The 25,656-nt window shown below is 38.8% G+C and overlaps 1 protein-coding gene across 1 annotated transcript; it reads right to left on the bottom strand.

The window, feature by feature from the left end:
- Positions 1-19,633: 19,633 nt before the first annotated feature.
- LOC136228906 (GDSL esterase/lipase At2g42990-like) lies at positions 19,634-21,742 on the bottom strand. Its single transcript, XM_066017405.1, has 3 exons — positions 21,262-21,742; positions 20,685-21,174; positions 19,634-19,918 (listed from the first exon to the last, which is right to left on the bottom strand). Exons 1-3 carry the CDS (start codon positions 21,631-21,633, stop codon positions 19,728-19,730), a joined length of 1,053 nt encoding a protein of 350 aa, XP_065873477.1. The 5' UTR covers positions 21,634-21,742; the 3' UTR covers positions 19,634-19,727.
- Between the last annotated feature and the right edge of the window lie 3,914 nt (positions 21,743-25,656).

Genomic DNA, 25,656 nt, shown 5'->3' with positions numbered 1-25,656 from the left:
CGTCTACATGGGAAACACCACTACTGCTGGTGTTGTCGGTAAAGGAACAATTTTAATTAAGTTAACTTCTGGAAAAAGCTTGTCTTTAAATAATGTGTTGTATGTGCTTGCTCTTCGTAGGAATCTTATTTCTGGTAGCTTGCTAAATAAGGCTGGTTTGAAAATTATTTTTGAGGCTGATAAGGTTATTCTCACTAGGAATGGGACTTTTGTGGGAAAAGGGTACCTAGCTGATGGCCTCTTTATTTGAACACTGTCCATGTGAATTCTGTTGGAATTAATGCAACTACATCTGCTTCTGTTTACTTGAGTGAATCCATTAATTTGTGGCATGGTAGATTAGGACATGTAAATTTTGCTTCCATTAAAAAATTGGGAAATATGCATGTTATAAATGTCACTAATTCTGAAATTAATTCCAAATGCTCTATATGTGTGGAAGCAAAATTTGCAAAGAAACCTTTCTTACCTGTTGAGAGTAGAAGTACAGAACTGCTTGATTTAATTCACTCTGATTTGGCTAATTTTAAAAACTCTGTTAGCAAAGGTGGCAAAAGATATTACATTACTTTTGTTGATGACTTCTCTAGATATACCAAAGTATATTTATTAAAATCAAAAGATGAGGCTGAGCATATGTTTATTAAATTTAAATTAGAGGTAGAGAATCAATTAGACAAGAAAATAAAAAGGCTTAGGTCCGATAGGGGAGGAGAGTATGGAACTTTTTTCCTTAAGTCCTTTTGTGAGAATATTGGCATTGTACATGAGACTAGTGCACCGTATACACCTCAACAAAACGGTATAACTGAAAGGAAAAATAGAACTCTCAAAGAGATGATGAATGCCATGTTAATTAGTTCTGGGTTATCTGATAACATGTGGGGGGAAGCTGTCTTATCTGCATGTTATATTCTGAATAGGGTTCCTCATAAAAAATTAGATAAAACTCCTTATGAATTGTGAATTTTTTGAGAGTTTGGGGTTGTCTTGCTAAAGTTGCTTTTCCATCCTTTAAAAAACCAAACATAGGACCCAAGACCTTTGATTGTGTTTTTATTGGTTATGCCTCAAATAGTGCTGCTTATAGGTTCATGAATCTGAACGACTATAGCATATGTGAATCTAGAGATGTAGTGTTTTTTGAAAACACCTTTCCCTTAAGGAAAGACAAACAGTGTGATGCAACTAGTGCTTCTGCTTCATTACCTATTCCTACTCCAACTGTGCCTGCTTCATCTTTACCTCAGGATGAGAATGAAAATGATGTTGCTCTAGAACCTAGGAGAAGCAAAAGAAGAAGAATAGAAAATAGCTTTGGACCAGATTTCATTTCAGCCTTTCTATTAGAAAACCCAGACAGCATTACTGATGAAATTATGTCTGCCTATCTAATAGAAGAAGACCCAAAAACATATAAAGAAGCTATTACTTCTATAGATGCTGATTTTTGGAAAGAAGCTATTAAGAGTGAAATAGATTCCATTATGGCCAACCATACATGGAAATTAGTTGATCTGCCAAAAGGCTCTAGACCTATAAGGTGTAAATGGATATTTAAACGAAAATTGAGGCCTGATGGATCCATTGAAAAATTTAAGGGTAGATTAGTTGTAGTGGGTTATAGTCAAAAGAAAGGAATTGACTATTTTGATACTTATTCTCATGTTACTAAAATCTCTATTATTAGAGTTCTTATTGCAATTGCAGCAATTCATAATTTGGTGATACATCAAATGGATGTAAAGACGGCTTTTCTAAATGGGGATTTAGAAGAGGAGATCTATGTACAGCAACCAGAAGGACACGTCATACCTGGACACGAGGACAAAGTGTGCAAATTGAAAAAGTCACTCTATGGGTTGAAACAAGCACCCAAGCAATGGTATGAAAAATTTAATAGTGTTTTACTTTCCAATGGGTATGTGGTTAATGGATCGGATACATGTGTCTATTCTAAGTCTTGTGATTCGAATTATGTGATTATATGCCTATATGTGGATGACATGCTTATCTTAGGGACAAGCCTAGATATGGTTAATGACACAAAATCCTTTCTCTCTTCTCACTTTGACATGAAAGACATGGGAGAAGCGGATGTAATTCTCGGCATCAAAATTACTAAGACAGAAAATGGGTTCTCATTAGGACAGTCACATTATGTTGAAAAACTGTTGAAAAAGTTTAACAGTTTTGATGTAGTTCCAGCTAGAACTCCTTATGATCCTAGTGTAAATTTAACAAGTAATAAGGGAGGACATAGTGTCTCCCAAGAGGAATATGCTAAGATCATAGGTAGTGTAATGTTCCTAATGAATCATACTAGACCGGACATAGCCTATGCTGTTAGTAGATTGAGTAGATACACTCACTGTCCAAATAATGAACACTGGAGTGCACTTTATCGCTTATTGAAATACTTAAGAGGTACCATGAATTATTGTTTGCACTTTACTAAATTTCATGTTGTTTTAGAAGGATATACTGATGCAAATTGGGTATCTAACAATGATAAGGTGAGTTCCACCAGTGGCTATGTTTTTGTTCTAGGTGGTGGTGCAGTGTCTTGGAAATCATCCAAGCAAACCTATATTGCTCGATCTACCATGGAATCTGAATTTATAGCTCTTGAACTGGCTAGTCAAGAAGCAGAATGGTTGAGGGCTCTAGTAGCAGATGTTCCGTTATGGGGGAATTCTTCTGCACCCATTTCAATGCATTGTGATTCATATGTAGCTATCAGTACTGCAAAGAATAGTGTCTACAATGGAAAGAGAAGACCTATTCGCATTAGACATGGAATTTTGAAACAACTCTTGAAGAATGGAGTAATTGCCCTAGACTATGTGAGGTCGGAAAAGAATCTAGCAGATCCTTTTACAAAAGGGTTACCTAGAAGAGTTGTACTTGAGTAGTCGAGGGGAATGGGACTAAAGCCTGTTGAGTAAAGGAAATATGGTGGGCACCATTCGTGGTCAAACGAAGCCATATTGTCCTTGTTATGCACTATACTGCTCCCATTCCTATGGCAAATAATAGTGCGTGTGTAATCCATAGCCCGATTAAGTGGTGGTTCATGATCATGGACCTGATGGATGTGTTTTGAAGGTTGAGTTACGAGAAACTCTTAATGATCTCATTTTGAGATCACCTTCTTGAGTGTGGAGGTGGGCCGCCTTCTATGAAAGTCTCAGGCAGTCTTTCTAGAGCACTCATGAGACCCAAGGTGTACGCATGGCCTTCAAAAGCGTTATAATGTATTATCGCGGAACAGCAAAAGTTTTTAAGGTTATTTACGTGTTGTGGGGGTCTCAGATGAAGTTTTAGAAGTTCAAGAGTAATTCACTTCTAAAACGTCACCCTATTGCCTCATCTCACTATGTATCAATTCAATCGAAAGACATTGATACTTAAGTTCTTCATAACCTTATCCTATTCTTTTTATTTGCCCAGAAAAATTATCTTCTTTGTACTATTTTAAAATTGCTTTTATAAAGCCATTTGTGGGGGATTGTTAGAAAAATGGCTTTGAAACTTTGGTGTGTTGAATAAAAATAACTTTGAAAGTGTGGGGTATATTTGTCTTTAACTACTTTGCTCTCAAGAGCACTTTTACAATCCCACATGGGAAACTTATAACCCTTTGAGTGGGTATATATAGAGTTGGGCTTTAGAAGCCTTTAAATTGTGTTAAGTGGTTTTTAGCAAATATACCACACGCGCGCGCTCGTTCGTTCGCGCGACGCCCGCCCGTCCCGACTGGACTGGGCCCGAATTTTATTTTTCTTTTTATCCGTTTAACTTCTTTGAACTTTTCCTCAACTTTTTATTTAGTCAAAAACTGAACCTTATTTTTCTCCTGGTCTTGCACGTTCTAACGTGTATATGAACGTTCTAACGTTCATATTTCTGAAGGCTATAAATACAACCAGTTTCCAGCTTTGGAAATATACTTTTTCTTTCAATCGTTTTTCTGGGCAATTAAAAATACTCTTTTGCTATTCTACAATCTTCGACTTTGAGTGCACAGGTTCGAAGGTTTCTGTGTTAACCTTGGGGAGCGACCGGAGTTACAGATTGCACCTCGGTCTGCCGAAATCGCTTTCAAGGCAGTGGCCTCCGCCACGGCACAGTTTGATTTCCGATTTTCGTTCTTAATTTCAATTCGGTTTTTCTGTAACCTTCATAACAAAAGGTACAACAAATAAGAAATCTACGAAGAGTGAACCAAATGCACAAAAACGGGAACTTCAAACAAAATTAAATGACTTCACGAACTTCAACAAATAACTCAATCACCTCCATTCATGTCTATTGGTATGAAATTACAATAGAAGTAATAAACTTGGAAACTATGCATACAAACTTAAAAGACCATGAGATAATGAAGAGTGTAACATCAAAATTGCCAACAGAAATATGGGCACTGAAACATGAATTTGAAAGTTTTCTATAAAAGGAAAAAACTAAAAATATAAGTAAGCTAAGTAAAGGTAGTAGTATTCATTTCACTTTGAGAAAGAGAAATTATGGTAATGCAGTGCCATTAACTTGGGAGAGAGACAAGAACATGAAAAGATGAAGAAACAGTAAGTACCAATGGAGAAGGTCTTCATAACATCAGGAAAGGCATCCAATCTGTCAATTTGTACCATTTGAGCAATTTTTTCTTCAAGAGTCATTCTCTTGATTAAGTCCTTAACACGAGCTGTCGTTGGCTGTTTGAGGTCTTTGTATTTAACATACTCTGCTTCATCCATACTATCCACAGTAATGACCACAAAATCCCCATTACAAAAACCCTACCCATCTTCACTTGTCCAGCCCCTTGACCAGAAAAAAGATAATAAAGATCAAAAGGATACCGAAAAGCAAGGAACTTTTTAGAAAGGAATCGAAAAATATGTATCTTGGAGAGAAACATGCCAAGAAAATGATTAACTTTCAACATTATACAACAACAACAACAAAGCCTTAGTCCCGAAATGATTCGGGGTCGGCTAACATGAACCATCATATAAAACCGTGAAAATCAAGTCGTGTCAGCGACACAGATTCGCTCCCTCCACTCCGTCCTATCCACTACCATATTTTCCTCAATTCCCAGTAAACTCATATCACTCTCGATCAACCTCCTCTAAGTTTGCTTAGGTCTTCCCCTACCCCTCACCACTACATCCCTTTGCCACTCTTCGGTTCTCCTAACCGGCGCATTAAGCGCTCTATGTCTCATATGGCCAAACCACCTTAGTCGGTTTTCTCTCTTTTTAGAAAGCAAGGAACTTTTTAGAAAGAAATCGAAAAATATGTATCTTGGAGAGAAACATGCCAATAAAATGATTAACTTTCAACATTATAATTAGTAAAAATCAAACATAAGAATGGAATGGGGAGAGAGAGAGTACTTGAGAAAGCAGAAAGAAAACAGGAGAGGAAGTGAAGGACAAAGAAAACAAAAAAAGGTTATAATTATGTTTAATTTTGCAGCAGCACAGGAAGAATTTTACATCATGAGCTTCTACATTTCTTCCCAACTGTTTAGCTGACTGGAAATACATAGAATTAACAACAACTGCAACCTCATTTTTCAAATTGAAACCTAGACCTACAATCGTAAACTGCAAGGAAGTATATCAAGGAACATAATATTTAAATGATTCGTAAGTAGTGTTATGTTGCCGTCCATTTTCACAGTAAAATTGAGTCATAATTTCGTCCATTTTGTGTGTCCTTTTATTACTTTAATATTAATTTTGTTAAAATTCACTTCAATTCACAATTCCACACACTAGCACGTAGTTTTAATTTAATTCACGAGTTTTTAGTTTATTTTTACACCCTCACGAGATTGATAATTTATCCTAATGAGTTACAGAGCGAGAACATGGACACATTCGGTGAAAAGACGATAAAACAACAGTTCTGGGACAATTTGATCCAATTGCAACATATTTGCAAAAAGCGTTGCAATTGGCCAAAGAGCAAGCTAGAACCAAAGTTCAGGGGCAGGTCTCGGTGAGACCTCCCAAAATTGGCCCAAAAAGAACAGTTTCAGGGGCAGGTCTCGGCGAAACATGCTGTCTTCAGCAACTTGCACTGGACGACTCATCTTCTCTATGCAAGCTCATACCCTTCTTCAATTGAACAAGGACATTCAATGCACAAATTCAGTATTTTGGAGGCTACTAATCATCAATTTCAGATTATCATCTTGATTGGAGCAAAATTTAGCCTATAAATAGATGAGGTGTTGGAGGAGAAGCTACACCTTTTTACACTTTTTTTTACACAATTTTCATTGTTATTGTAGCCAAGGTTTGAGCAATTGTCAATTATGTAGTGTTCTCTTTTACAAAAATAACTATAGTATATATTATCAGTATTCCATTATAAAATAAAATTATTAAAATTATTATTATGTGAACCCATTTACTTATTTTATTATTATTATTATTATTTAATATTAATACTAATATATTATTTTTATTAATATTAATATTAATATTACTTTCAACTTTCACTTTCTGTTTTTTTTTTTTGTTTTTTTGAGCTACAGATGAGAACATGAATTTTAAAAGAAAATTGCAATTTATCTTCTCAAACTCTTTTTTAAGGGGTATTTGGTTACTCAATTTTTTTCTTCCATTTGCCTTTTCACCTTAAAATGTAGAGTTTTAAGTATTTGATTAGACAAATCTTGTTTGCCTTTTATTAGTGAAAAGTTGCTTTTTTCCAATAGCAAATATCAAATAGTACCAACAAACAGCAAGTAAATCAAACAGATCCTTATTTTCTTCAACCCTCATAACTCCATATTTCGGCCGCCTCTTGGAACGCAAATTATACCATTAATTTCCTTATTTCGTAAAGAAGATTTTGAGACCACTATTGCTATTTTTCTAGTCGAAAAGTGTGGTGACTGGAGCAAGTATTTTTCATCGAAAAAGTGTTAGATCCTAACCTTTTAGGTGAAAGGAGTGTACTTTTGGACTCCCTTGAATGTTGGCTATCTCGTGGTAGTCTCGGTTTGAGTTTCTGACAACTCCGATGAAATTACAGGGATCGACCACCGGGTTCCACTCCGGTAAGCGTTTTTCGGACATAATTTTACCAATTTCGTATATGTTCCAATATATATGATAGCTTTTCTAAATTCTTAGGCCCTTTTTGGCAAATAGTTGTTAGCTGATTCCCTTATTTGGTTAGGTGACTGTGTAAACTTGTTTGGTAAAACTGAGCTAATTGCTAATAACTGTTTGTGCAAAATGATAAATAAAAAAATGATAAAGCCTTTATTTGGGACTAAAGGGTGGTAATTAGGGTAAAAATGTCATTCAAAAGAAATAGAGCAATAAGCTGATTGAAAAAGCTCTTATTCTAGCATTTTCAAAATTAGCTTTTTGGACCAATAAGCTCTTTCAAACATCTCTTCAACAAACACCAGTATTAGAGACTTGACTAGTCAAAAGCTCTAAAGTAGCTGAAACCTGTAATTTTACCCCAAAAAAGCTCTTTACCAAACATGGCCTTAGTCTATTGATTAATGATAACATTGTGATATTATCCCAAGGATCAAAAAGGATATTCGCCTAAGAACGGCCACGTGTTGATCACCTGATACCGGAGTATCACGGCGTATTGAACAAAGAGATCCGACAGGCGGATCATCAATATCCCGCCACAAGAGATCCGCGGGCGAACCTAAGAGGCGAATCGCCATAACCGCCCAAACTGCTATTGAAACAGCTGAGCCGATCCCACACTAAAGGCCATTAATAGGCAATCAATTTCCTAAACGGACATGCTTAAAAGGAATCAGTAACCGCTATTAATGGAGCATTAATGGAGACTTTCTAGTTACTAAAGGTTACAACTTCATGACTATATATAGCTAGTATCTCGAGCTTTCAAGGTACACATTCACTTACCCTTTGTCAATTCAGTTTGCTCTCTTGTTCTTCTATACTGACTTTGGCATCGGAGCTTCCCCCCGTCGAACCCAACGACGCCCCCACAGAGACGGAAACCTATCGGAAATTCTCCACAAGTCATCAATTGGTGCGGTGATCGTGGAGACCTTAATCAAATAAAGGGTTTTCATTAAATAGATATGACGAATGGAGAACAGAACCCCTCCTCGGGGGTTGAAACGCCATCGGTAACACCATCAAGTCAACCCGAAACAAGCGATGGTCGCGTTGATATGAGCACTCTTGCGTCACAGGATGGAAGGGGTATGTCGCCGGATACATTCATTGAAACATGTGCGGGATCCATAGGAAGAGAATTTGGCCTTGAGATGGAAAGACGCCTAAGGTCGTTCATGATAGTACCAGAGCTTCGGCGCACAAATCCTACGTCATCTCAATGGCCACAGACCACTATAGGACCAAACGCCCATAATTCTTCATTCTTCCAAATTCAACCCACGGATTCCATGGTGACTACTACCGTAGCAGGCAATAACCCGCCACTCAATCGGCAATTATTTTCTGATGGAGCAGGAGGAAGTCGTGGGAATAACCAAACTCCCCCTGGAGGATCCGCAGGCCAAGGGTTAAATTTGGGCGGATCAGGTAACCCAAGCCGCCCGCGGTCGAATCTCCCCGAAGGCGGATCAGAAGGTCGAAGGCACAAAAAGCGGAGAAAGGGGAAAAGCAGGCGGTCGAAATCACCTTCGCCCCCGAGACGGAGATCTTCCCGCCGGGGTAGATCACCCCCATCTACTGGTCGTAGACAAAGCAAGAGGCCAGTAGAGACTCCTCGATCGGATAGGCCACCACCACCACCAAACCAAGGAGAGGATAGAAGCGTGCCTTCGGGAGGCCACGAAGGGAATAATGGCCAAGCTCCTCCTAGAGGACAGGGTGGTGGAGGTGGGCATTCTCCATCAGATCCATCGTCCGGATCTAGCTCCTCATCTTCTCTAAGTAGATCTCCTCCTAGAAGACCGCCGAGGGCGGGTCCGGAGAATTTTGATGATCGTGTGAGAGCTGCGGTGCTTCGCATTAATGAAGAGAATGCCCGACATAATCCATTCGCTAATCGCGATTCACCCTTTACAGCATGGATCGAAGCTGAGGAAACAGAAAGGCATTTTAAAATACCTAATATACCCGTTTACATAGGAGCGGACAACCCAGAGGCCCATGCAAGAAAGTACCGAATGTTGCTCAGCCTTAACCGTGCAAGTGAGGCGGTCTTATACCGGATGTTTATCACCACCTTGGGAGGCCCCGCCTATGATTGGTTCCAATCTTTACCTCCCGGATCAATCGACAGCTGGGATCAATTGAGTAGAGAGTTTTGTGCTAAATTCGCCGGATGTATTCCTCCAGTGGTCAAGTCACGGAAGCTTTTCGAATTAAAGCAGAAGGCGAATGAACCCCTTCGAGAATATGTAGACAATTTCAACAAATTGTGTATACGAATTGTCGATGTGGATGTCTCCATGGCAGCGGAGGCTCTGGCAAAAAACACCACGTGTAAAAGCTTGCAGGAAGATTTAATTCGGAAGAAGCCCAGAAGTATGGCAGAATTAATTGAAAGATGCAAGGACTTCATGGAGGTCGATGACATTCGCAGGGAGTCATTGTCTCCGCCTAAAAAGGATAGGGGCGAATCTCGCCATCGAGATAAGGAGAAAGACAAACAATAAGACTCATCCTCTAGAGGTCGGCGAAGAGGCTCTAAGAACAAATCGGCATTTGTGTCGTCGTTTACGCCACTCAATGCCTCTAAAAGCGAAGGGCTCATGTGGATTGAGAACAGTCAACACAAGCGGAGCATTTCATACCCCGAACCAAAAGGGGGGAGTACACCAACACTGGTAAAAATCCCAAAAATTATTGCAAATACCACAGGAAGAATGGCCATGACACTGACGCATGCTGGGAATTAGCCAGAGAGATAGAAATGCTTATCGAAAGAGGAAAGTTGGACCGGTTCGTCCAAAATGATGGTAAGAAGGGAGATGGTGATAGATCCAGAGATGATCAGAAGAAGAAGGCAAAAGGGACCATCAATGTCATAGTAGGCGGACCTGGGTACCAGCATGTGTTGAAAAAGGCAAAAACCACTGCTCTAGACAGGGCGTCACTTAATCGCCCATTTGCGGATACCGGTCCGGAGATCTCCCCTCATGCAGATGCCCTGGTCGTTACTATGATGGTGGAAGGCTGGGAGATGAAAAGAGTGATGATTGATACGGGGAGTTCGTGCAATGTCATCACAAGAGGAGCATTCGCCAAACTCATGGTCGACCCAATCCAAGTGGAAACCACCATAGTGGACATTCTAGGGGTAACAGGACACACCATCCAAACAAAGGGCCAGGTAACACTGGACTGTGAGTTAGCTGATGAAGATCAAGTCTGGAAAGGCGATCTGGAATTCTCCATCCTGGATGGCCAGTTAGCCTACAATATCATCCTTGGGCGACCCTTTATTTCCGAGGCGGCAGCTCTTATCTCTATACGCCACTTAACTCTTTAAATCCCCACGGCCAAGGGAGGTGTAATGATCAAAGGAAGTCAAAAAGTGGCTCAGGAGACGTATTCAGCATCGTTGATGATTCGCCCACAGTCTAAAGATGAGGACGAAGAAGAGCTTGTCACAATGGCCTTGGGTGAAACAGAGATGTACCTCATGGCAAATGAAAAGCAGGTACGGATGGCTAAAGGGCTAAAGGGAGAAATTAAGGAAGCTATCACCAAGGTTCTCCATGAGTCAGAAGATGTCTTTGCATGGAAAGATGAGATTCTCCCCGGGATTAGTCCAGATGTGATCACTCACAAACTCAACATCGATAAAGACGCGGTACCGGTAGCCCAAAAACGAATAAATCATGGCCCGGAGAGGCAGAAAGTGATAGAAGAAGAGATCACCAAGCTCAAACGGGCGGATGCCATCGAAGAGGTACTTTATACACAATGGTTGGCGAATGTGGTTCTAGTCAAGAAGGCGGGCGGATCATACCGCATGTGTATTGACTTCACAGACCTCAACAAAGCTTGTCCCAAAGACAACTACCCCCTGCCATGCATTGATATCCTAGTAGATGGAACCGCAGGACACGCCATGTACTCCTTCACCGACGTGAAGTCGAGTTACCATCAGATCCCAATGGAGCCTTCGGATAGGATCAAAACTTCGTTCGTGACTCACCAAGCCACCTATAAAGTCATGCCCTTTGGGCTTAAGAATGCGGGGGCGACCTATCAACGGATGATGAACAAAATATTCGTAGAAAGCAAAGGTGAAAACTTTTCTGTCTATGTGGACGATATGATCATCAAAAGTACCACTGTAGAGAAGCATGCAGATGATATAAAAGAGGTACTGGGCGTACTCCGACATCACAACATTAAATTGAACCCAGAGAAGTGTACCTTTGGGGCGACATATGGAAAGTTCTTGGGATTCATGATTAGCCAGAAGGGAGTGAGCCCAAACCCTGATAAAATCAAAGCAGTTTTGGAGATGAAAGCGCCACAGAATATTAGGGAAGTGCAACGTCTTAATGGGCGTATCGTAGCCTTGGGCAGGTTCATCTCATGTTCAGCCCGATGATGCCAACCCTTTTATGAAGTGATCAAGAAGCAAAAGGCGTTTGAGTGGAACGAGGACTGCGAGAAAGCTTTCCAGGGGATCAAATGGTTTCTCACGGAACCACCCCTTATGAGTCGTCCCTTGAAAGGTGAGAATCTCTACATGTATGTTTCAGTTACATATAAGGCTATTTGCACGGTCATGATAAGGGAAGAAGAGGGCCAGCAATATCCTATCTATTACGTGAGCAAAGTATTAAAAGATGCTGAAACCCGATATTCCAAGTTGGACAAAATGGCACTGGCCGTCGTCACCACCTCCATACGCCTTAGGCCTTACTTTCAAGCACATACTGTCATAGTTCGTACAAGTATACCCATGAGGAAGGTATTGCAAAAACCAGAAACTTCAGGGAGACTGATGGAGTGGGCAATCCGCCTTGGAGAATTTGATGTACGATATGAAAGCAGATCAGCCTTGAAGAGTCAAGTCTTGGCAGACTTTGTGAATGAATTCACTGAAGAGGGAATGAATCTCCCTAAATCAAAAATCGAGGAATGGACGATGTATACGGATGGAAGCAGAAGGTGCAGGTATAGGCATCGTGATCAAAGGTCCCCAATATATAAAGCTACGGTACGTAGCAAAATTGGATTTCCTTGCAACCAACAACGCGGCGGAATATGAGGCCCTAATATTGGGGCTGCACCTGCTAAAAGAAATCACTCCGGAGCGGATTGTGATCTATAGTGATTCCAAGTTAATGGTCAACTAGGTGATCAAAAATTACGAAGTAAAAGATGATATTTTGGCCAAATACGTTGCTGAGGTCAAAAAATTGTTGGATCACCTTGAAGACAAAGAAACTAAGTGGGAACTGATCCATGTACCTCGAGGATCAAACACAGAGGCGGATCACCTAGCTAAAATGGCTTCCAGTAAGGAGAACTGGGCGGATCCAGAATGCCCATTCGAAGTCAAAGCAGCACCCGCATTCGCTTTGGAGGAGGTATCCATACTCACGATAGTAGAAAGTGATTGGAGATCTAAAATCCGCCGGTATTTGATAGATGGAGCTCAACCTATGGACAAGGAAGAAGCTCGGCGGATAGTTAGGAAGGCGGCTTATTTCTCCGTGATAAATGATTGCATGTACAGGAAGTCTTTTAGCCACCCCTGGCTGAAATGCATCGTGCCAGAAGAGGGACAACAGATCCTCAAAGAATTGCATGAAGGTGTATGTGGAGCTCACGAGGCATCTGCTTCCATTTTGAGGAAATCCAGGTTAGCAAGATTTTATTGGCCTACGGCAGAACTTGATGCTCAAAAGTTTGTGGAGTCTTGCCATAATTGTCAGATTCATGCTAATGAATCACACATTGCTAAACACCTTCAAAAGCCCATCATCGAAGGTCGACCCTTTGCGGTCTGGGGAATTGACATAGTTGGACCATTTCCTCCCACCAGAAGGCAAAGGAAGTATGTTGTAGTGGTTGTGGATCATTTCACCAAATGGGTAGAGGCTGAGGCTGTCTCCTCTATCAATGCTGAACGAATGGTGGAGTTTGTTAAAGATAACATCGTTGGAAGGTATGGAGTTCCTCATATGATTATCACTGACAATGGAACGCAATTCAACTGTGCAGAGTTCAAAACTTTCTGTGAGGAATTGGGCATTCTGAACAGATTCGCCTCAGTTTATTATCCTCAGTCAAATGGAATGACTGAAGTTACAAACCGGACAATCGTTAAAGGAATAAAGAAAAGATTGGGAGAGCATGACAAGAAATGGGCGGATCAGTTAACGAGGGTCCTATGGGCGTATCGCACTACTCCCAGAACAGCTACGGGCGAGACGCCATTCGCCCTTTGTCACGGTGTCGAAGCTGTAATCCCAGTTGAAATACAGGTCCCAAGTGACAGAGTTGCATTCTATTGCGAGGATGAAAACAGCCAAGGTTGAAAGAAATTCTTGATCAAGTGGAGGAAAGGCGAGGGAAGGCATACGTACGCATGGCGGCTTATAAGCAGCGGATCGCAGCTTATCATGACAAGAATGCCAAACTTGTAAACTTGAATGTGGGAGACCTCGTACTCCGTAAAGCAGATAAAATCCAATCCAAGGAAGGAAAAGGAAAGCTGGGGCTCAACTGGGTAGGTCCATACAAAATAGTTGACAAGATTGGGTTCGCCACATTTAAGATTCAAGACATGGAGGGAAACACGCTGCCGCGTACATGGAATCTCCAAAATCTCCGTAAATATTTCACCCGAAAATAGAATGTAATCAAGGTCTTGAGTACTCTTTTTCCTTTAGTAAGCTTTTTTCCCATGAGGTTTTTCTTATTAAAGGTTTTAATGAGGCTCACATATAAGACCCGCTTGCTGTAATAAAGCGTATCTCCAATCAATAAAAAGCAATTGTTCTATTGTCAATATTCTTTTCTCACAAAGTACTGCTATCACATAGCTACTTTTTCTCCTCAAAGATAGGAGATCAATCTCATGGACGAATCAGTCCTTAATTGATCACCATTAGAGATAGAGTTAAAACATTTCTCGGACGCGAGATCTTTACACTCTCTTACACCCTTCCCAAAGAAGGGTTCACAAGTCCTAAAGGCGGATCGATTCACCTCAAAGATAGGTAGCAAGACGATCCCTAAGGCAGCTTAACTTCCTCTAAAGGAATAAAACAGCTTCAAACCTTCACAAAGGTTCACACAAAGGAGTATGGTTGGCCACCTACTTCAAAACAAATCCTGAAAGCCTATAAATTTACTTACGCAAACGTAAAAGTAAAATAAATAATAGCAAGGATTAAACAACTGTACTTAAGTTTTACAAACAAAATTAAACATTGATAGGAGCATCCTCCTTAACATCTTTTTCGCCTGATGCGCCCTCTTGGGGGGTTTCCTTCTCAACGGCTCCAGATACGCCCGACAAAGGGACTTCCTTTTCCACAGTAGTGGTTCCCTCAAGAAGAAGAGTGCCATCAGTTATCAGCTCCTCACCCGACTTTGGAGGTACTTCTTCAAGGTCCACCAGCTTGATGCTAGCAGAAGGTTTGCTTTCTTCGACGGATCCCTTCATCCATTTCCGAACTCGATCACGGATGTAATCCTTAACGTCTGGGATTTTGCGATATTTAAGGACAACATCCGGGTCAGGAACGGCAAACTCCGGATCAGTAAAATCAATCTCAGGATTCGCCAGTTGGATGTACGCCATGATCCATTCACCGTAAAAGAAAGCTTGCTCCCCCGCCATGAATTCAGCATCTGCTAAGGCATCCTCATGCTCCTTAGCATCTGCTTCGATCTTCTCCTTCAGCTTTTGGTTCTCAGCATCCTTGAGGGCAATGGCGGACGCGGCATTCGCGTTAGCATCAGCGACTTCTTTCTCCAACTTTTCTATGGTGGCCTTATCCGCCACACCTTGAAGGAGCTCAGCTTCCATGGCATGCAAGCGAGTATACATCTATCAAGACAAATAGTTCATTCAAACGAAAGAACAATGGAAAAACTCTCCCCAAAGGAGATCATTTATTCAACCAAACAATAACAAAAGGACAGAAGGAACTTACCATTAGCAGCTCTGTCTTTCCCATTCGGACATGGGTTGATCCTGGGATCTGGTTTTGGTTCTTCTGCACCTCGCCCAACTGACCAAGAGCCTCGTCTAGGTCATTAATGACAGACTCATTCTCCAACGATCCCTGGATACCATGTTTGGCGGACCAGTAACCGCACAGGTCAGGCTTCGCCATCTGCACAAAGATGAGAAAGTCAGAACTTAAATTCAAAATATGGCAAGAGGAAAAGGTGAAACAGCTTACTTGTTCCTTCTCCGCTAAGGGCCTTGCGGATTTCATGGCATCCGCCATGAACTTTTGTCCGCCAGAGGCTGTAGGCTTCCTTTTCTTCAGAGGCGGATCGGCCATTGTATCCGCAGGGCGTTTCCCTGCACCCTTCTGAGGATCCGTTGCCTGCCCTCTCTTTCGAGCCTCCTCCTCCTTCATTTTCTTACGCATCTCTACAAGAGCGTGATTGGCCTTAGATAAACCCCTGACAAAGAGAACAATAAAGTAATCAAGGTTCAAAGAAAAGAACAAGGTTACCTTCATCAAATTGTGCAAACTTTGAGTAAATGAACTGGCCCCCTTCTCGGCGAATCAAGGGAATGTCATTCATCATGAAGTCCAAAGCTTCAGCGTATGTCCAGGCATCCGCCCTGACACTCTTCATGAGATCCGCTACTACCTCATCGCTATCTGTCAATATACGCATGTCTCCCGCCATATGCAGAGGTTTGGCATTCTAGTACGATGGAAAGCCCAAAGACTCACCTTCTTGTATCTTGACATAGAAGAATTTCTCGTACCAAAGATGGACGTTGGACATCTTGCCGTTAAACGGCGAATATACTCCAAACTTTGAAAACGTAAGGAAAGACTCAGACTTTCACTGTGACGGTTTATGAAATGATCAAAAGACGCGTGGGGTGCACACTACCCCTAAGTTTGAAGCTAGGTAACAATCTAAAACTAGATCTAACCAGCCATTTGGATGTAATTGGCTGACAGTGATGTCAAAGTAAGCAAGGATGTTCGCCATCATCTTTGGAAGAGGAAGTCGGAACCCTCTTTCTACATGACTACAATATACGGACAGATATCCGCTTGGCGGACAGGCGGGTCGTTGATGAGGAGCCGCCAATTGAGTCTCATAGTCCTTTATCCACGGAAAGCGATTCGCCAGATCCGCTAGATCCGCAGCGCTCATGCGAGATGGAGTAGACGCCGCACGAGGCACCTTTTTCCTAGCCGGGGCAGAAGAAGAGGCCACCATCCCGGAAAATCGCCTAAAATCTATGACTGGAGCAATACCAGTAATGGGGACGGAAAGGTTTTGAGTTCTACTTGAACGAGTTCGACCACTATTTTGCGCCGAGTTACGCAACTCAGCTAAATTAGAGCTAACTGTATCTTCGGAAGAATAAGAATTTTCCGATGAAGAGGTAGTCCAGCTAACTACGATTTCAGAGGAAGAGGTCAAATTAAAAAGCTCAAAGGTCGATTCGGAGGATGAAGAAGAGCTCCTAAACATTCAGAAAAAAAATAGAATGAAAAAGATGAACTTACATGAAAGTAAAGGCTTCGAGAACTCTGAAACTCCAGGAAAAAGCTCTGGGTAAAGAAGGCGCAAAGGAAAATGGAGACGAAGAACAAATGAGGAAGAAAGAGAAAGAGAAGAAGGAAGAAGACGTTTTCTCTCTTCTCGAGCGGCGCGCCAACAACACATGTCACCCATCGATTGGCATTGAACAGAGTGACCATTAATGCAGGTAATCATGACGGCGCGCGAAGAAGCTCAAAAGCCCTAAAGGACTTTAAAGGAACTTTAGGGGGGCTTCTGATAACATTGTGATATTATCCCAAGGATCAAAAAGGATATTCGCCTAAGAACGGCCATGTGTTGATCACCTGATACCGGAGTATCACGGCGTATTGAGCAAAGAGATCTGACAGGCGGATCGTTAATATCCCGCCACAAGAGATCCGCGGGCGAACCTAAGAGGCGAATCGCCATAACCGCCCAAACTGCTATTGAAACAGCTGAGCCGATCCCACACTAAAGGCCATTAATAAGCAATCAATTTTCTAAACGGACATGCTTAAAAGGAATCAGTAACCGCCATTAATGGAGCATTAATGGAGACTTTCTAGTTACTGAAGGCTACAACTTCATGACTATATATAGCTAGTATCTCGAGCTATCAAGGTACACATTCACTTACCCTTTGTCAATTCAGTTTGCTCTCTTGTTCTTCTATACTGACTTTGGCATCGGAGCTTCCCCCCGTCGAACCCAACGACGCCCCCACAGAGATGGAAACCTATCGGAAATTCTCCACAAGTCATCAATTAATTAGACTGATACAAAACTTTATTTTTATTGTGGGGTTAGGAATATTCTCAACTTACATGGCATATCTATCATTTTCTTAAACACGAATTAATTATAAGAATGCATTGTGAATGCTTTCTAAAAGGAAATAGACAAGTCTATGCGCAACGGAAATATAAAATTTTATATATTTTTATCTATTTCCCTTTTCCCAAGATCCGTTAATCGTTATTTCATACAAAGAGAGATTAACCATGTGTACCTTTATTGACGAACTATCTACAGTTGCAAACGAAGTGCTCATGAGGATATCAACCGTCAATCACGTTCACAAACAAAACCAAAAATAAAACATTGGTAATCAACCAAGTAAAGAAATTAAATATAGATTGCCTCTAACAACGAGCTAAGAAACGAATAAACTGGAAAGGTAATTTTTCGAATGAGGTTCGGGAAGAATTTTCTTCTATAGGATATAGCTTGGCTGAACTACATAATATAGAGGGGTATTTATAGTGTTTTGATTTACTAACCCTAATCCTATTAGGTTTGATTAATTAGACTTCTAATCTCATTAGGTTTTCTAGTTACATAAATAAAAGGATTTATTAATATAATCTATATCTAATATAAATGTAATTCTAATCTCATTAGAATACTTATTTAAGTTAGGATAAATATAATCTAATTATAATTATCTAAATAAATCAACTAATCCAACTTAATATTTCTCCTACATATTTTGGGCCCTATAGTCCTCCCTCTCAAATTACCATTCCGTCATTCGGTATTAATTTTATGTGTGACCCATTAGGTTCTTACCGCTACTAGCCGTATATGTTTATTGGAATTAATTTAACCAAATCAATTTCAACTAAACATATAAAGGAATGATTGCGCAGACTGTTATTGGCATAATCGTCACATTTCCCAGAGCGATAAGAAGTCAGGTTGATACTGCCATTTACCTTTTAGTATTAGGTCCAGTATAATACGGTCATTCATCAGTATATCCTTAAACGAATCTATAACTATAGAATATGTCAAGTTACATATAATGAGACGTTTGTTTTACTTATTCAGGTAGAATTAACTCCGAATAGATAGGTTAAGTGAAATCTTCATTTATACTCTTAGTCCTATCACCTTTCAAGGATTTTAAGTTAATTCTTCCACAAGAGGCCCATGGATATATCTCCTATTTATCAAGAGTGACAAATATTCAATTGAACGTTAACTACCCCACGATTACTTTATGTGATACCCAACGCCTGCCCTACACACCCCAGAGTCCTCTGTGTTATGGATCATGTTCGGACAAAGTCAAAACACCACACTCCATAATCCAGAATCACTAATTAACAATTGTTTGAGTCTGAGGATTACTTACTCCTACTAATACAATTGAGATGAAACAAGTGACACCAGATAAATCCATCCATCCTATTATCTCAAGTCGGGTTCCCAATTCTAATGAATTCCTTCATCGGATGCATGTAATTGCCTAAATATCTCAATGTCTAAAGCTTGTGAGATGAGCTCTCTGTTCATAACAGAAGACACTATTACATGCAACTCTCAATAGTAATATGTTAATCCCATGAACATATTACTTGACTTGGGGTTGTTTTAAGTTTATTGATTTATTATAAAGTATAGTCTCATTTCATGCTTATATGAATACTTTATGATTACTTAAAAAAACTTGAGATTTCCTTTATTTAATTTGTTTTAGTTGTGACAAAAGATCAACACCTTTATATAGTTAAACATACTATATCTCATTAAAAAAAATGATAAAAGAACATTTGTAAATATAGTTTATATTTTAAAACAATTGTCTATAGAACATAAAACCCAACACCTTCTTCTCCAAGCTGTCGGATCGGTCTGAGTTGGGACAAATTATTACTTGTTGGAGACGTTTGGCAAGGTCTTGCTTTGATTTTTCACCTGATCAGCTAATAGGGTTGCGGATATGCTCTTGCTAGAAATCCTTTCCTTTTTCCTAGTCGATTTAGTTGGGATTTTCCACCCATTTGCATTAGATCAATTGCTCTTTCTTATGTAAGTTTGGCATGGTATTGAATACAAGGTGCTACTGTTAGAAAAAAATCTAAATACAAGAGGTTATTGAAAACATGTAAACAAATATAGGTTTAGGCATGAAATAAATAAAGAAGAAATAATAAAATTGATGCGTATTGAGTAGATAAAAGAAATGATAATAAATTAAGTTAAAATACAAGAAAATGTAAATAAATATCATTGAAAGTGAGAAAGAAGAATAGGAATAAGGTGGTGAGAAATGATTTGATTGGTTTGTTGAGTAGGATGAAAGGCATCCCAAAATACATATTTATTGGCATCTGGGCATGTTATTGAATGTTCATTGCACAGGTAACTCATTTCAAATGTTCCTGTTGCGCAACATGCTACTCCTGTCACCTCGAATCCTGCAAATCATACAAAGTTATATGAACATTGGATAATCTCTAAAAGCTACTGTATTATTAATTGGGTTGGGTTGCAGTTGCAGTTGCAGATAGATATAGTTTTAATAATAAAACCTACCACTTCATTATTAAGTTGGTGAGAGCCTTTATGATACCATATTTATTTTCCAACAAATAATTTTGCTTATTCATTTTCAAGCCTTTAACTCTTTCATAATTCATATCTTCTCACGGACACATACCTAATCCTGTCATTTTTACCTTAATCACATTCTACTATACTTTTCTAACAATACACCTTACCAATTACTCTACCACTATTATTTATATATCTTTATTCTTAACAGCAATACTTTACCAATCAATTATATGTATCCCTCTTTTAGTTTAGAGTATAGTAGAATGTCTCACTTGCTCACTAATTGCTAGTGTTTCCATAAATTTACAGTACGATTTTAAAATTTATCTACACTGAATGTTGATTGATAGGATAAATGCATCGATTTAGGAGTAATGTAAACATACTTATATTTGTATGTCTTATTGGTTAGGTGTGTTAAAGGAGAAATTATACTATATGTCAAGTGCATCGCTCTAGATTAACAATTTGATAGTACAGCCTACATTAGGTTTTTATTTTAATGTCCATAAATAATTAACATCAAATTAATTGTTGAAGGCAGGGATATAGGCATACAACAAAAATATATATGTTTGTTATAGGGATAATAGAATATGTTGAAAAGTAAAAATAAGAAAGACATACCATAGAGAGAAGGTCTTCTAATGATGTCGTAGAAAATATCATAAACAGAAGAAGTAAAGAGAATATTGAAAGCAGGAAGGTCCTTATTAAGCTGTGAAACCAATGCTTGTAATTTGGCATTAAAATCCAAAGCAACATTGTTATATTCCTGAGAGCAGTCATGGTTCATGAAATTTGTTGACCTCTCCAAAGGCAAACATCCCATTGGTGGAACTCCTGTTAGAGATAATTTCCTAGCTCCCAGATTGTACAATTCCCTAATGAATTTTCCGGCGAGTCTAACCAGAAAATCTTCATATTGTTTCACTGTAAATTGACTTCTTCTTGTCGGAAATGTGTAGTAATTCTCTAAGAAATCGTTGGTTCCTAAACTCATTAAATACAAAGCCTCTCCAACAATCTCATTGGCCTTATCATTACCAACAAAATCTCTTAGTTTCTTCTGGTAATCTTGGTAGTACTCTAATTCTTTCCACAATGGTATCACATTCTGCCACAACATAACAAAATAAATGCTTTAATAATATTAACTTAAACTCATCATGCATGTAGATGTAGTATTTATCAACTGACTTACTAAAACATTAGAAGTAGCATTATCGTAGCCGGTGCCGGCGGAGGCAAAGCAAACACCGGTCGCAAAATCCGAAATAGTAAACATAGGATCTAAGTAAGCTGGTATGGCTGGCTTGAGACCAAATGCCTGAGAGATGAAGTCAGGAGGGATCCGACCGTTGGAGAAACGTCCTGTAGGGCGGCCGCCATCGAAATCTCGGCCATAAGGGCGGAAGTTGCTCTTGAGGACGGTGGAAATTACGTTGTTGTTTCCAGCATCAACTGATGAATCACCAAACACTATCACAGCTGGAATTTTTGCTATTGTTTTACCAACAAGTAGGATTAGTAGTAGTGATAATAAGGAAAAGGAAATAAGACTAATATTTGACATTTCTATTGTACTGTGTTGAGAAAGAAAGAAATAAGATCTTGATGATGCCAATATCGAAATCTATAACAAGAGCTGACAATCTTTGCTGGGTTTCTAATTTAATAGCTGCCTCAGTTTGCCGGGTGTCCCCATTAAATCTAAGGTTTTTGAGAATAACCAGTTTAGGTTTAATGTTCAAAATAGCACCAATATAGATTTAACGTTTACAATATAATATCAATTTAGGCTTAACGTTTACAATATAGCATCAATTTAGGCATCACGTATAAAATAACTCTAATATAAGCTTAACGTTTATAAAATAATACGAATTTAAACTTAACATTTTACAAAATATATACAATTTAAGCTAAACGTCATAATTAAATTAATTTTATTATATTCTTTCCCTATTAACTTTATATGTTATTTTTTATTTAGTTCTATATTCTTATTTATTATAATATAATTAATTATTCTTGTCCATTAAAATCTTATATTTGTTTTTTTATAAATGATTCCATAACTATTAAATTTCATTGCTCATGTAATATATGCAAACTAAAAGTAATTGAATATTCAAGGTTTTAATGGGCAAGAAAACTAATTAATTGTATTATAATAAATAGGCTTAAAGCACTTTTTGGCCCCTGACCTATTATTTGGTCATATTTGGCCCCTGACATATCAAATTAGATAAAATTCAACCCATATTGAATGGAAAATTAACTTTGTTGGAAAATTAACAGCAGTCACCAATACAAAAACGACACATGACACATAAATAAACTTAATTTTCAACTGGAGATGGCAACAGTAACTATTTTACACAGTAAAAAAATCCTAAAAACTTTTTCTAGTGTTCCGATAGAGTGAAAATTAATTTTATTTATGTGTCATGTGTCAATTTTGTATTGGTTACTGTCGTTAATTTTCCAACAGAGTTAATTTTTCCTTCAATATGGGTTGGATTTTATCTAATTTGATAGGTTATGGGCCAAATATGACCAAATAATAGGTCAGGGGCTAAATGCAGAAATTTTGGATAGATCAAGGGTCAAAAAGTGCTTTAAGCCTAATAAATAAGAAAATAGAACTAAATAAAAACATAACATATAAATTTAATCGGAAAACAATATAATATGGTTAATTTAATTGTGACGTTTAGCTTAAATTGGATATATTTTGTAAACTTTAAGCTTAAATTCGTATTATTTTTGTAAACATTAAGTCTATATTGGTGCTATTTTGTACGTGAGGCCTAAATTAGTGCTATATTGTAAACGTTAAGCCTAAAATATTATTATGTTGTAAACGTTAAGCCTATATTGGTGCTATTTTAAACATTGAGCCTAAATTGGCACTTCCCCAAAAACCTTAGGCCTATTTTGGTACATTATCCCTTTATATAAACTACTTTATATGGTTTGACCGATTTGCAGACAGATAACTCTGCAAATGCAATTTCGTGGTTTGTAAATTTTTGCACTTAAGTTAATTTTATCAGAATTTGGTCGATAACGATGCCGAAATGAAAATTTTTAATAGTTAAATAATATTTTAAGCAATTTTAATTCTTCAATTTTTTAGGTTTTCGGTCATTTATATGTTGTTTTTTCATGAGAGAGAAAGATAATGTTTAAAGAGAGAAAACTCCAAAAATTATGATTTTGAAAAATTAAAAATATGGTTACATAGTAAATATGATACTAAACAACTTTTAATTCTTGAAAATTTTCATTTTGAGGTCGTAATCGGTCAAATTTAGCAAAGTAAAAAACATGTAAAATTTTACAACCACATGATCGTGTTTGCAAAAAAAATACCACAGATACCGGTCTGCAAATCGGTCAAACCACATGGTAGTTATTTGTAACTAACCCTTTATACAACTCATCCACTAAGAAGTTTTTTTTTTTTACAATGGAGGGCAAAATAACCAAAAGAAAAACTAAGCTATAATCATACGAGGAAGACTAGAGCCACTGGTGTCAGAAAGAATTAAATCTTGGATGCTTACTGTAGGAATATCACATTCGTGATAATCCAAAGACATCTATCATGCCTAGTTAGTCATCCAATCCACTACATGGTTCACTTCGCAATTGGTGTTCACTATTTGAATCTAACATCCACTATCCAGGAACTCACAACGTTCCTCAATAATCCAATATATTTTATTTCCCGTCTTATCTTCTGTAGTGACAATGTCTCTTGAAATATCAAAGTCCAACTAAAAAATTACCTTCCCGTAAGCTCTCTTCCATGTCAAAACCATTCTCAGAAACATGCCCCAAAGTTAAGCTAAAATAGTTGTACACACTCCGATATTAACAGCACCCCCCCCCCCAACTAGCATCCTTTCGCATTCCGAATAAGCCCTCCAGCAGATGCATATCTCGGGTTGCCTTTACTAACTTCATCTGAATCCAATTTTACCTAAGCTGTGTCTAGCGGCTGCTAACCAATTAGAAATTCAGTTTTGGGACACGAAGTCGCTATGTTGCTTTTGTTAAAAGCACTTGAGAATTCTTGCAAAAATAGGAAATTAGACATGTCCGTAGGAGGGTCCTTCTTTGGGTCGAAGATTCGCTGACACCGTCACTTCCAAAGCCACCAAACCACCATCATGAAAATCACTGGCCAACTATAATCTCCCCATAACGCGTTAATGGTTAGATTGGAAATTATCCAAAGTCTATATTTATATAAAAAAAACAAGCAATATAATTCGAACAGATAAATACACTCCAAACTGAACGGGCATAATGGTAGTCGTAAAGAATGTGAATCACCGACTCCACTTACAAATAGTTCTAGCACTCTGTTGTCAAGCTCAAGTGGTGATGCTACCACACTTCATTTGACAGTACTCCATTCTGCAACACCCGCCAAATGAAGAAACATAGTGGTTTAGGTACTCTGCATTGCCAGATAGTTGACTAATGAATTGACTCTTCGAGGTGTAGGGAGGCTTTAATATGGAGAAGATAAGCCGATGATACAGAAAAATTTCCTAATGGTGAAGTTTGCCAATACCAGTCGTCCTCCAGCTCCACCTTTGAGAAGAACAATGTTGATGCGATTCGCATAATGCTGCTCAGAGCTAGAATTAAAGCCAAACTGTTCCAATCCTAAACTTCATTTCCCTTTCAGTATGATGGAACAGACTTAGTGATCACAGATTGAGGGATTACCTATAGAGCATTATAGGCTAAGGGTGCTTCCCCTATCCGGTTCCCTTTATGCACTTCATCCATAATAAGATGACTCAGACATTCAACACATAAGATAAACAGATACGGAGAAAGGGGGTCTCCCTGATGGAGACCACGTGAAGGATGAAATTGGGTCATTTGCTCCCTATTCCATAAGACATATAGAGAGGGGGAAAATATGCATTGCATAATAAGAGAGATCCAGTAACCTTGTAATTTCAAACATCGAAGAGTGTCCTTTAGGAAGTTCCAATTCAATCTATCATATTTTGTTTCTAGGTCTAACTTAACCACCATGGACCACACACGGCCCTTTTTCTTTCTGAGTGACAAAATAACTTCTTACATTAGGTAAATGTTATATGTTATTTGACGACCTAGAATAAAGCTAATCTAAAAATGTCCAATCATAGTTTGAAGATGTCGTTTGAGTCTCTGAACCAAACATTTGGTCACCGCTTTATAAATATCATTACACAAACTAATTGGTCTGAATTGCGAGAGATGCACGAGGTTGGGTATTTTTAGGGTCAAAGAAATCAACGTATCGTCCATGCATACCTCAAGTAAACTTGTGTTGAGAGTTTCAAAAATGCATTAAGCAACCTCAACCCCCCACCATACTCCATAATCTCGGGTCCAAAAAATGCTTGGAAACCATCCAGACCCAGAGCTTTAAGTGCAAACATTGAAAAAAATCTGCATGGACCTCTTCATTAACAAACGGGTTGGCAAGCCGATCCAAATCTACACCCTTCCATGTAGGATAGGTAGCCTGGGTACGAAGTAAAGGGCATGCGCTTCTCCTAAGTATAAACTGTCTTAA

This window comes from Euphorbia lathyris, chromosome 5 (genome assembly GCF_963576675.1).
Source record: "Euphorbia lathyris chromosome 5, ddEupLath1.1, whole genome shotgun sequence".
NCBI classification, from domain to species: Eukaryota; Viridiplantae; Streptophyta; class Magnoliopsida; order Malpighiales; family Euphorbiaceae; genus Euphorbia; species Euphorbia lathyris.
This window is presented reverse-complemented; position numbering and strand designations above follow the sequence as displayed.

Coding starts and splice junctions, on each gene's coding strand:
- LOC136228906 (XM_066017405.1), bottom strand. CDS start 21,633: ATGTCAAATATTAGTCTTATTTCCTTTTCCTTATTATCACTACTACTA. Junction 21,175..21,261: donor ATGCTACTTCTAATGTTTTA/GTAAGTCAGTTG, acceptor ATGTTGTGGCAG/AATGTGATACCATTGTGGAA. Junction 19,919..20,684: donor TAGAAGACCTTCTCTCTATG/GTATGTCTTTCT, acceptor TATGATTTGCAG/GATTCGAGGTGACAGGAGTA.